This window comes from Acanthopagrus latus, chromosome 1 (assembly GCF_904848185.1).
Source record: "Acanthopagrus latus isolate v.2019 chromosome 1, fAcaLat1.1, whole genome shotgun sequence".
Lineage (NCBI taxonomy): Eukaryota > Metazoa > Chordata > Actinopteri > Spariformes > Sparidae > Acanthopagrus > Acanthopagrus latus.
In genome coordinates, this window is record NC_051039.1 from 10,051,868 (window position 1) to 10,064,504 (window position 12,637).

At 44.5% G+C, this 12,637-nt stretch overlaps 1 protein-coding gene across 1 annotated transcript in view; it reads left to right on the forward strand.

The window, feature by feature from the left end:
- Positions 1–12,637, forward strand: part of znf827 (zinc finger protein 827) — a 71,950-nt gene that overhangs the window by 15,972 nt on the left and 43,341 nt on the right. The window contains exons 2-4 of the mRNA XM_037116731.1: positions 5,474–6,748; positions 8,947–9,119; positions 9,413–9,908. Of these exons, the coding sequence (XP_036972626.1) occupies positions 5,474–6,748; positions 8,947–9,119; positions 9,413–9,908 (1,944 nt within the window). The remainder of the gene's footprint in view (positions 1–5,473; positions 6,749–8,946; positions 9,120–9,412; positions 9,909–12,637) is intronic.

The following is a 12,637-nucleotide window of genomic DNA, read 5'->3' on the forward strand; positions in this document are numbered from 1 at the left end:
ATTCATATTTTAGTGATACAACCATAATACAAACACATGTAAAACACAATATGTTTAGAAATGTAAGTTGCACACAACTTGGAATTGAATTATATCAGGACAATCGCTAGTCACTAATCAGACTGCATTGTTATCTCCTCTCATCACAATCTTTGTTATGTGTGTCAGTCTGTGCTGCAAAGATGCAATAGACATACCACTTCGCTCCCTCCAGCAGTTTAGATCCATAGCTTTGATGACACATTTGAGGTTATGAGCAAGTATTTTTTTTTTAACATGAGATGCTAAAAATGGAAGGGAAAAATAAACCAGGGGGTAAAGTGCACTTCATCTGCAATGAGGAATTTCAGAGGTCTGGGGCTCTCAGTCGTCTCATTCTCTTCCAAGAACACTTCTCCTTCCTGTTTCACCTCTGGCATGCCGCCCAAAGTACCCACAAACCACGGAGGCCAAGGCCGAAAATACACAGATGGTAATTTGCACTACATTTCAATACGACTCAACCGCCATTATATATAGCCCTGCTGCCTGAACCCTGATCCTCACTCAGAGTATCGTCTCACCTCAGATTCCAGCTAAAAGATGGGCTCTCTATGTCTTTGTCACAGACTCAGAATCAGTTGGACAGGGCAACAGAGGCAGTTGTGGGAGAAATGAAGGCGTTTTCGTAATGTTTGAATGTCTAACATGAACCTTGATCAATGCACAGGACACGTGTCAGTTGTTGAAGGGATGTTTAGCTTATATTTTCCTAGAAGGAACACCTTCTTTCAAGCTTTTCCGAAGTCAGCATAGGTAAAGGCAACTGACAACTTCTGTACAGTATAATTGACTACATAATGGTCAAAAATAGTTTACTATAATATAATGTATGTATGTAACCAACTTCGAACAGGCGAATTTAAAGAAATGGTGGTATCTTCCAACACAGCGCACAGGGCTTCACACCTTCACCAAGTTCTTTAAAAAGTAAAAAAGTTACCTGCTCCACTGTACGGCATTTTTGCTTCAGTGATCACATGTCTTGCCCGTAACCTTGTTTGTTGTCATGTTTCATCAACTTCCTAATGGAAATAACATGATGTGTAAACTTTGGAGCAATTATCATGTTGCTCCTGCAAAAGAACAACAGTGTTTAACAGATTGATGGTGTATAATTTAATGTGAAGCGGGGAGAGAGGGAGGGGATGTATGTCTGCGAGCTCCCACACATCCAGCTGGATTTATTTAGAGCATCTGTGTTATTTTTATTTATTAATTTATTTTTAGTATTTGCATTGCTGTTGATGGAGACGGCATAAAGGGGGGGAAGGGATGAAGGGAGATGTATACAAGATGAAAAAAGCCTGTGGGCGTGAAAGAGATCAAGCAAGTGAGAGATTACGGGAAAAAAAGTGAAGGGAAGCGATCCTGATCCAGTGTGTCCCAATTAATGGAATTACCTTCCTCCTCGGGAGGACTGTTAGTCATTTGCCGAGACGTGAGCCCGCCAGTAGAGCGTCTCTCCCACCATATTGTCCAGCAGGCGCTAATAAGGCAGCCCTGACCGCCGGGCGTGCTCATTAGCATAGCCCGCGGCCGTGGCAACCCCCGCCAGGGCCCAGCCGGACACTTAATTACCGCCGTGGCTCCTTCCTCACTAAATCCATACTACTGCCTCCCTTCCTATGTCCTCACCCCCTGCTCTAACTCCTTAACCCACCCACGCAGACACACACATGCATGCAGCATTGTTCCCCCCCCCCCCCCCCATTCATAGCAGGGAAGATGTAGGGCTAATCATTTTGGCGATGTACATGTGATGGCTTTAGTCTTGGTACGTTGTGGCAGTCTTTTATGTTTTCTCTCCTTTTTATGGCTTTGCGGTCAGCAGTCTTTTGAGATTTTAGTGATTCCTCGACCTGCACTACCTCTCTCTTGGCCTCTCTTACTCTCATTGCTATATTAGCTCATGGCCATGGCTCTCATTTTGACATCAGCACAGTATCGATGCACCCCTGTCCAGCCTTAATCGGCTAATGGCCTCCTCTTCTTTCCTGCCCAGCCAAATCAGCCCCTCCCATAACCATCTCTCTATCTGTCCCTTCCTTCCTTCACCTTCCCCCTCTCTTCTCCCCCCCATACCCTGTTCAGGCCTGGGGTCAGTGAGGCCAATTTTCATGCCTGGCTAAGTCACAGAACAGCTTTGTGTGTATATATGTGTGTGTGTGTGTGTGTGTGTGTGTGTGTGTGTGTGTGTGTGTGTGTGTGTGTTCATGAGAAAGGAAGGGAGGAAAGACAGAAAGAGAGAGATGTTAGTCAGCAGCCTCACACAAGTCATGTGATGGATGACCTCCTGACCTACCTTTACTCCAGTCCCTTTGCTCTTCCCCTTACCAGCGATCATTTTGTGTGACAGGGAAATCTGGCTGACTCCTGTACCGAACTCATACATATGTGCCTGCGCGCACACACACACACACACACACACACAACATGCACCCCACTCTGACCTAGAAAAACCATGTCCAAAATAGTCTTGCCAAGTTCACAAATGGAGATTGTTGACAGCACTGCGTGGTGAAACAATGAACAAGCACACTACCTGTAATGTCCAGCTGTTTTTAGCTTAGTTACAGGCTGTGAGCTTTCTGTCTCCTTTTTTTATGACAGGTTAACACAAGGCACAGGTTCCCAAACACTGTAAGTCACAGAGGTGCTACATCCAAATATTTTTAGCTGCTCACTGTACATCTCTGTTCAGTCTCAAGGCAGTTTATTTTAGCCAGTCTTGAAGCCTCACAGTCCCCTCTTAATGCAGCCTCAGCTTGCACTTTGACTTGTTATGGCACTCTCTTTGTCTATAATGTGGTGGCACTATACATCCCTGTGGCCCAGAGAGAAAATCCCCCGCCACTGCACCACTGAATCACCCATGTGTGAGTGATAACAGATCCAGACTGCTGAGCACCCCGCAGCTGTTTGTCTCAACATGCAAGTCATCCCCGCCATTACACCGCTAAATGGTTCCCTTTCAGTGGCAGACGCTTGCCGCCTCGTCCCGTATCTCCATGCCTCCATCACTTGGGGGAGGTTGCAGTTACTGTCGCCGAGCCAGCCGCCTTACTGGAGGCAAAGCAGTTGAATGTGTGTCAGGGGAAAAAAAATGCAGTGGGGGCAGGACTCCGGCGTTAAATCACATTCTTGGCTGTGTAGTTTAAACATATGTGTGCACGTGCATTTGTTTGTCCCCATGTGTGCGGTGGGCATACAGCAGCAAGTACAGAGCTCAGACGAAGCCCCCTTAGAGCTTGGGCCGGAGACCATGACCTTGGGAAATGTCATTCCGCCTACGGGGGTGGTTCGCCTGTGACACACAAAGCCATGGTAGTGGAGTGCATCGATGCACTGTACCACTCTGGCAGAAGCCTGGTGGTGTAGTCTTGCGTCCAGTTGCACCTAACCCTGAGATTTAAGAGTGGACCTTGGAAGCAAGAGAGTTCAGCCTCAAAGCTGAGACCTCGGGTCAGCAATCTAGCGATTTCCCTCTAACCACATTACAGCCATTAGTGGCTCTTGCTGCTTTTCACATGTCACATGGAAATGGGTCAAGCCCTGCCCTGCATGACTCACTGGCTCTTTCTCCATCTCCCTCTCTTTCTCTCCTGTTAACCCTACTCAGGTGGCAAAATGGCGTCAAGGATCATGGGAAATTGGGTTCACAATCAGTACATTATGGAGTTTACATTCACCTTTGTAACAGTCACAAGAAATGAGAAGGGTCATGTATGCTGTTTATGCTAATCGGCCTCATGCATCTCGTATGTTTGTCTAAGTGAAAGTCTATTAGACGTATAGTTATAGACAATTTGGTATTACAACATAATCTGTTGTGTAGGTTTTTGGCATCTTGACATTCTCTGTCAGCTTTTGGTTAAAGAAAAAATGTAACATGCAGTGTGTGTGTATGTGTGAGACAAATGATAAGATTGTGGGATGTGTGTAAGCCCTGTTTGATATCTGTTGCAGCAGGAGAGTAGCGGTCATAGCGGGTTGTGACCATGGTCACCTTTGTGGACCACGGTGAGCCACGCTGGCCAGATGTCAGCCAACTCTAATGATCCCAACAGGTTGCTGGGGCTGGGTTGCCTGGCAACCGTTTTTCCTTTGCCTGTAAACAGACCCACCAGTCCTCTGTCAGGGTCGCGAGGGCGAAGACAGCTTGGCGTGTGCGGATATATGTATGTTGGCGTGTGAGACATTTTAAATAATTCTTTCATTGCCTCATGTTTTGCTCTGTGATTGTAAGTGCCCACTTTAGTCAGAAATCTCAGCCGTTTCCTTTTTTTATTAGATGTATTGTGAGGTTGTGTACAGTAACCCAGAGATGAGAAGAAAAAAAAGTCAGTTTTGACATTTTGCTTTGCCCAGGCTTGGTGCTTTTGACATATTCTTATGGAGGTTTGTTAATATGTATCAGGAATATTCACTTTTCTTTGTTCGCCCTTGTCTGGCAAGCTGTAATGTTTTGCTTATGAATATTGATACATGAAGTGTATATTAATGACCCTTGGTGACCTTAACCCTATCCTTATTGGCTCCCCGGTGGTATCTGCAGGCTCATGAATATTAATCTAGTTCTGTAACCTCCATTACCCTAATCTTTGCTGTCTAGCCTCCCAGAAGGACCCGTTGTCATGGTAACCCCTTTACTAGACTCTTCCAGACCAAGGGTGGGAAAAATATGGTTAAAAAAAGGACAGAAAAATCTAAATTACTCAAACATCTTGGATGCGCCTTGTGGAAAACTGCCATTATATAAGAAAGAGGTTGAATCTGTGTTGGAAGTCGTTTTTGCACTCATTGCTGAGCATTTGACTTTGCTTTGAGCAGGCAACTGTGTTTCTGAATGTTCAAAATCGCAGTCTTCATTAGGCTTCCACATGAGAGGAGCAAGAATGTGAAATAATAAAAGTAAATAGGAAATGCTAATCGCCAATGTTAAAAGCGATCTAGGGCTACGACTATGCCCTCTGCTTAACTCTTCGTAATAAATGTTTGATGTTTACAATTCTTAATCAGTATACTTGAGTGTTCAGCCAAAAAAGATAATGCCCAACTGAGAAACTTTTAGCCACGTCTCCACTCCATGAACTGTGCTGTGCTTGTGCTTTGACATTTTGACATGGCGTTACTGAGTTCAGGCCTTTTATAGTGTGTATACACGCATGCAAAAATATTTTTTAAAAAGAACTGTTGCCATGTCATACATCAATGAACTAATTGACCTTATCTTTGTGGGTTCTTAGACCTCAGTGGAAGCACAGGCAATGGTGGGATGAAGGAACCTATTAGTATTTTGAAATCTAGTTCCTTGGACAAAAGTTGAGGGCACTTTGAGTGAAAATGATGCTTTGATAATACTTTTGTCCCACGACACAGCATTTGTTTCTGTTCTCTAACTGTATATTGTATGTTCACTCTCCTCTTACAGATTTGGACAGCACCGAGGAAGGAGGGCCAGATGACGGTCCTGTTGAGGAGGAAGGCTGGTTTGGGAATGCTTCTGACACACGCTCAGAGTCGTCGTCCTATGGAGACACCCAGGATGAGCTCCTCCTGGCCAGGGGTTCCTCTCCTGATGAACGGCCTGGAATCAGCACTGGATCTGCGGACCCAGATAACTGCGGGGGTGAGAGCTCATTGGGTTGCCCCACACCCATCCATCGTGCCTCTTTGGAACTTCTCGGACTGGATGGAGGTGCATTCTCGACCCAGGACACACTCTCTTCTGTGGTATCATCACTGTATGGTGAGGCAGCATCTCGTGCCCTGGGCAAACCCCTCAGCAGCAACCTACGGCGCCTCCTAGAGGCTGGGTCGCTGAAACTTGACACTGGGGATCTCCTGGGTCGGTCATCTAGGGGAGGTGCTGGGGGAGAGTCTCCACCAATAGGTCTAGCCCCACCTTTGACCCTCTCCCCGTCTTCCCATCATGCCCAGCAGTTAAGTGCTCTTGCTCGAAAACTGGCCAATAACAACAACAACAGCGGCTCAGCCTCACCAGCCTCCTTGGCACCCTCAATTACCAACATCAAGCAAGAGCCCCATGACCCCTTTAACTCTGTCACTCCAAGCAATGGCAGTGGCTTTGTATGGGCAGGTGTTGCAGATAAGTGGCCACCAGCCAGCTGTTCCACGCCCTGCGGCTCTAGCCTTTCCCCGGACTCTGCAATCCAGAAGTTAAAAGCAGCAGCAAATGCTGTGCTTCAAGACAAGAATGCCGTGGCCTCCTCCTCAACAAATTCGTCGTCGTCCTCCACCTCTGCCTCATCTGCAGTGCCCGCTCTTGGAGGGGGTGGTCGAGGAGATGATGTGGTGCGCTTTGATGCCTTCAACTCTCCGTTCAGCCCACAGTCAGCTAGCTCTACCCTTGCCGCACTTTCCAAGAAAGTCAGTGAGAGGAGCCAAGCCTCGTCAACGGCCAGTGCTCCTGCTGACCACCAAGGCTCAGCCAGCTCCTTTCTCTCACTTGTGTCAATGACCTCCTCGGCTGCCTTGCTCAAAGAGGTGGCAGCCAGGGCAGCGGGAAACCTGCTGGCAGAGAAGAAGGAGGGTTCCTCCTTGGCGACGCCTGGGGTCCTCCAAGAGGATGTGAAGCCGCTGCTGGACAAAAACCAGAAGGCTCCAACGCCTTCACCAACCCAGAGCCTAGAGTTGTTGTTGCCGTCTACTCCAAAGGGCAGAGGCAAACCAAACAGCCAAGCAGGTAATGTTAGGAAAGAATATAACTAAAGCAATCGGTACAAATGTAGTCCAAGTAATACTACAGTTATTGCATTGATACAGATAATGAGAGCAGAGCTCAGCTCAGCTTAGCCACAGTTACAGAACACTGAAAACACACTCAACTGTTGCCACTGAATGAGGCTACTTAAGCTCAAACAAGGTCGCTACACTGAAATATTATGACCTCATGTCTGTATAGAAGAAAGAGACTACGACAGTTCAAGATCATTTCTACTGCACTTCATTTATGGAAAGTTTTCGTCTTCCCTCACCATGCCCTGTTCTTTAAAAAAATAATCATACAAACTTACCTGAAGTTCAAGAGAAATATTTCCCCATTCATTGTACTTTTTTCCATTCAGTATTCACCAAGAAAGTAAAACTTATATCATGAAATGCAAAGTGGAACTCTTAGTACTGATACATTAAAATTAATATTGCAATGGAAGATAAAATGTTTTTGCTGTCATTGTGTTGAGTCGCAGGTTTACTTGTCACCCAAAAAAATCAGAAAAAGGACAATTCTGAACTTCCATGACATGTTTTCTCTGGTTTTGTAATGGTTTTGTTCTCACCTCACTGGCGCTGAAATAGCGAGTGGTGTAGCCACGGCTTAACTGTCAGCCGAGCAGAGAGCATAGCCGAGAGAAAACAGCCCTGGCTGGCCTTCTAGTCTGGGAAATGGTCTGTGGGCTCAACGGGGGGTTCCGACTGAGACCTCACTGCCTTCCCAGACCAGCTCGTTTGTGCTCGGATGTGCGTGCTGCCAAAAGGGGGCCGTCAGTGTGTGCTCGGCACAGTGGGGAGCCCTGGAGTCCATATCCATCTCGGCAGCCTCCTCCTGGCTTCAACCCCCACTAACCAGAGCCCTCTGCACTGATCAGCACAGCAGACTTAAGGCCAAACACATCATACTTTCCACTGACTGGATACAGATGCGTGCACACTCTCTCTTTTGCTCTCCCTCACATGCTCTCTCTGTTACTCACAAATGGCCATGCAGTATATTCTCTAAGTGTGTACTCAGATGTAGACATATAACCCAAACAATGGTGCACACAGAGATCTCACTCTTGCACAGGGAGAGAGAAAGCTTCAAAGTGCAGGCTCTCACTAAGTAGCCTTTAGGGAGAACAGAATGTTTTCAGGGAGATGGATGGGCACTTTTGAGGGATTGTGTCGCAACCCCGCCAAATCTAAAATGGCTGGATCAAATTGACTTCAGACAGATGAGGCAGTCGATGTAATATTCTGTGATCTGCATGCTAAAAAGGGGGTCTGCTCTAACCCACGAGCCGTCAAGGTCGAGCAGCGCTGTAAAAATGCAGGTAGTTGTTTGGTCGCCAGACTGAAAAATGTGACCTTGATTATTGACTGTCATGTCTTGTTTTATTGTCGTCCCTTGCCAGTTCCACCATAAAACTCTATTGCAGGGTATGTTGTGCACTCTGAATGTATAAAGAAAGTCTCCCTTTTTTTTCTAAAACATGGTTGTAATTAGATAGGAAACAGGTATGTTAAGCACTAAGATGAAGGCACGAAACTCACACACTTTCCCCCTGTTTTATTTCCGCTTCACTTGGCTTGACTCACAATAAGCAGAAGTCATTTTTGCATTGTGATCTGTTCTGTGCTTGGAGAGGTTGGGCCGCAGATGGCGGTTTATTGTTGCAAATAGGCAGTCTCGAGGTTTTACACCTCAGGTCAATGAATGGCTGAGCACAGTAATTTCACCAAACACTGATTACCAGATGTTTTTCAAGGAACGGCACTGGAATACTTATGAAGCCATCCTGACAGGCCCTTGTAGAATTTGTAATGCAATCATGCCTCTTTCTAATAAGACCAATTAAACAGTAATGGATGCCGGATATGAAGCCAACAACAATAATCGAGATACTAAAACATGCTTGAGTTTTTACTCCCATTGTTCCATTGCTTCCAGCTGGCATTTCCCTTGATAGTTTTCACCATTAGGTGTGGAGAAGCTATCTCCCCCAGATATGAGAATACTGTAGTCTGTATTTGGAAAAGCATGGCTTTTATTTTGTAATGGCAACAATGGTACATTTCAGCAGTATAGTACATATTTCCACACACTGAAAGACTGATGACTGGCTTTTTAAACTCCTTGAATGTTCTTTGTAAAAGGTAACAATGTTCTTTGGCGCCCTCCAGGCTCCCCTGAGGATGGAGGCAAACCGTTTCAGTGTCCTGTGTGTGGACTGGTCATCAAACGCAAGAGCTATTGGAAGAGACACATGGTCATCCACACAGGCTTGAAAAGCCACCAGTGTCCCTTGTGTCCCTTCCGCTGTGCTCGCAAAGACAATCTTAAGTCCCACATGAAGGTGAGATGATATCTTCATCTTGTGACTCTGCACCTCCGTCACCCTCACTCATATCATCTTTAATTAGTGGCTATTATGGCTCTGGCAATATAATTATTAACATTAAAGGAAATGCATGCGTTCGTTAAACATGTAATATATCCTCTACATGACATGATTAAACACTGCTGCATTACAATGTTTGTTAAAGCATTAAACTCAGAAGAAGCAAAGAATCCAGTCTTTGCTCTTGATGCTGTGCAGCGCCACAGTGAAGCAGTGATTTGACACTTAAACCTGTCCACCTTTTCCAGGTACATCAGCACCAGGACCGGGGTGAGACGTTTCAGTGTGAACTTTGCCCGTTCACCTCCTCCCGTCACTTCAGCCTGAAGCTTCACATGCGCTGCCACCAGCACTTCCCCCGCACAGACGTCAAGGTGAAAGAGGAGCTCACCACAGACACGGAGGGCGAGGGCTCCCTGATGGGTGACAGTGGCTCGGCAGACCTGAGGGGGACTGAGGTGTCCCCGCTGCATTCAGACACTCAGCAGCAGACGTCGCCTCCGATCGAGGCCTCCTCCAATCACATCCATATCAAGGAGGAGCCACAGGAGAGAGATCTGTCTGTGCTCTCCCCCTTTAGCATGTCCAGGGACCGTCCCAGCAGCAGTGCCAACTCCTTGGACCTGCCTGGAGTTGGGGTAGGAGTCGGGGTCAGATCCAGTCCGAGTGGTCCAACCACAGCCTCCCTCTTCAGCCCTGACATTAGTACCAAGACGGCTACTGATCTGCTTATGAAGCTCTCAGGTTAGCATCATTGTTTTCGTAAAATGGAAAATGCAGTTCACTCAAGGGCCGCAGCTTATTGTCATTATTGCTTAAGCTACTATAATTTAAGCAAATAGCAAAGTTGTGACCATCACAAGTTTGCAGAGCCAAAAACTATTAATTGTATACATTAACTGTAAAATATAGACAGCCCTTTCATGCCTGAAAAGTGAATCTAACTCAGAAGATGCATTAAACCTGAATTCCTTGTAACTGCCAGCAGTTGGCAACTCAAAAAAGAAAAGTGATTTGGTATATGGTATTTAAGCTGTGCCTTCTAAAATACAGCATATTGTTCATTTTGTAAATGATATCCCCATTTAGAGTAAGATAGACAATGAAACAGGGTAAACTTTGAGATTGGCTACCTTGTGATTTACAAGTGGCTACCATGGTATCTCTTTGGGTTCTCAGTCAGATCCAACTGCAGCCTCACCATGAAAAATGTTCTCTTCTGCCTCCAAAAGCATAACGTTTTTTACATAGGACACCTTTTCAACAACAAAAGACTTATCAAAAAATTTGACAAGTCATGTTAAGATAATCAACTGACACACATTTCAGTTCTAATGTGTTCTATAAGTCATCCAGGTGTTTATTTTTACTAACTTTGCAGCCTGTTTATAATGGCACCACCCTGTAGGCTATCAAAATTAATAGCGTAACACCAGTGTAAAGTCAGTATACCATATTGCCATTATTTCCTATAAAAAGGATTAAACCCGCAACTGTCCAAGTGTAAGACACATCGCATCAAGTAAAATGGTTTTGAGAAAAACAGCTTCCACAGTCACACTACCAGCTTGACTCCTGTAATCCATAATTGTTCTGTTTATTGTGCAGTTCTCTCAACTTGACTTCTCAACTCCAGTCGCTGCAGTTGCACTTTTATCAAAAAAGTGCTTCACTTCTTCCAGACTTGAACGTGAAGACATGCGTTCTGATCTTCGTTCTGTTGTCTCCCCTTTTGCCTTAAGTTTTGTTTTGATTCTTCGCTGTCACCAGAAATAACACTCGTAAGAAGTGTAAACAGTTTTATGTTTATCGTTTCAGGTCAAGGCTGCAGTACTTCTCTGTGAGCTGTTTTTAATGGATTTTAAAACAATGGGAGCCTAAAATGTCTGGGAGTTAGTTCAAGCCTTTAATGAATAGACGACAGTTTTAATTTTGACAGCTGCAAATACATTAAGGTGCTTAGACTTTTTATGGACATAAACACAGGGGAGAAAAACGCAAAACCCACTGGTGTTTAAGTAGAAATAGTTTACACAGTTGTGTGAAATAACGCTGCATGGGTCTTGGGTGCATCTCTAGACACGTATGTTTGAGCTGATGTTTTTCCAGACTTTAAATATTATTGTGCAGATTGGGGATATCAGGCATGCCTTCACTTGTACACAGGGTTATTCACAACCTTGGCTTCTGTGTCTTTCCCATGAGTATAGTTGGAAAGTAGGCCATGGACTTTTAGCCTTTTCACAAGTACCACATGCCTTTTTAAACTGGTACCCAAAGAATTCAAAACCTAAATAGGTACTGATTTGAGGAAGACAAAATACTGTATATTAGCCCTTTAGATCTCAAATATTTAATGTATAAAATAGTCACAGAAAAATTGCTTATTTAGGAAAAGTTTGATTAGGTGCTCTCAGCACTCTGATTCTCTATGATGTACAGTAGTACCTACATATCAAACGGTCTTTCTCATCCAAGTTTTAATAGAAAATTGTCTTGCCAGTAAACATATTGTATACTGTATGCTACATATTGTTATTGGAAAAACATAGTAGGCAGTCACAGACACAGAGGCTTGAAATATTCCAATAACATCCCACAAAAAGCTGTCCAGCTTGTGCAACACTGAGATACACACAGAAAGGATCTACATTCTAAAAACAACACATCTCACTGATGGTGGCTCGATCCATGCTCAAATAGTGGATACTCCTAAAGCTGGCACATCCTACTGATTTATTGGCACCCTCCTTGTGTCATGCCACGTCTGTGTACGGCTAAGGTGTGTTGGAGTAAGCAAAAGAGAGCAGACATTCTTCGCATAATAACAGAACATTCTCAGTTTCCTTACTCCTGCATGGTATGCTTGGAATCTGGTATCGAGGTTTCTACTTACTATAGTTTTTAAAAGTAGGCTTGAGTGGCTTCATGCCTTCAAAAGTTGCACTGCTGAATGGTCATTGGAGATGATGTTGTAGCTGTTCATCCATTAAAGTGCACCTGATGTAGAAAAATTGCTGTGTACAATCCTGATTGGCAGCAGCTGAGTCTTAGATGCTCTCAAACTTCAACTCAAGTGCCACTGCGCAGCACTAACGTCATGACCTAAATCAGAGTAGTGCAGTGTGTTCACATCTTATCTTATAGATGAACAGTTTCCTTTAAAATTGCCTATTATTTTCTTAAAATTGTCATTATAATACCCAAATGATATTACAAATTTCTGTAAATTATGAGATTATTTATCCATCCAAGAACTAATGCTGTATGATGGATTTATTTAACACACAGTTAAAATGACTCTCAAAGTCCTCTCCTGTTGGTCACTGATTAGCTCCGTTAAAGCACTTCAGGACCAAATGGTTTGTTCAAGGGCACCTCAATACTAGTTGAGAAATTAATTTTACTCACCCACATTTGACATTTGTCAGGGGATTTAAAGATCTGTAACATCTAGACATGTTTGTTCTGCT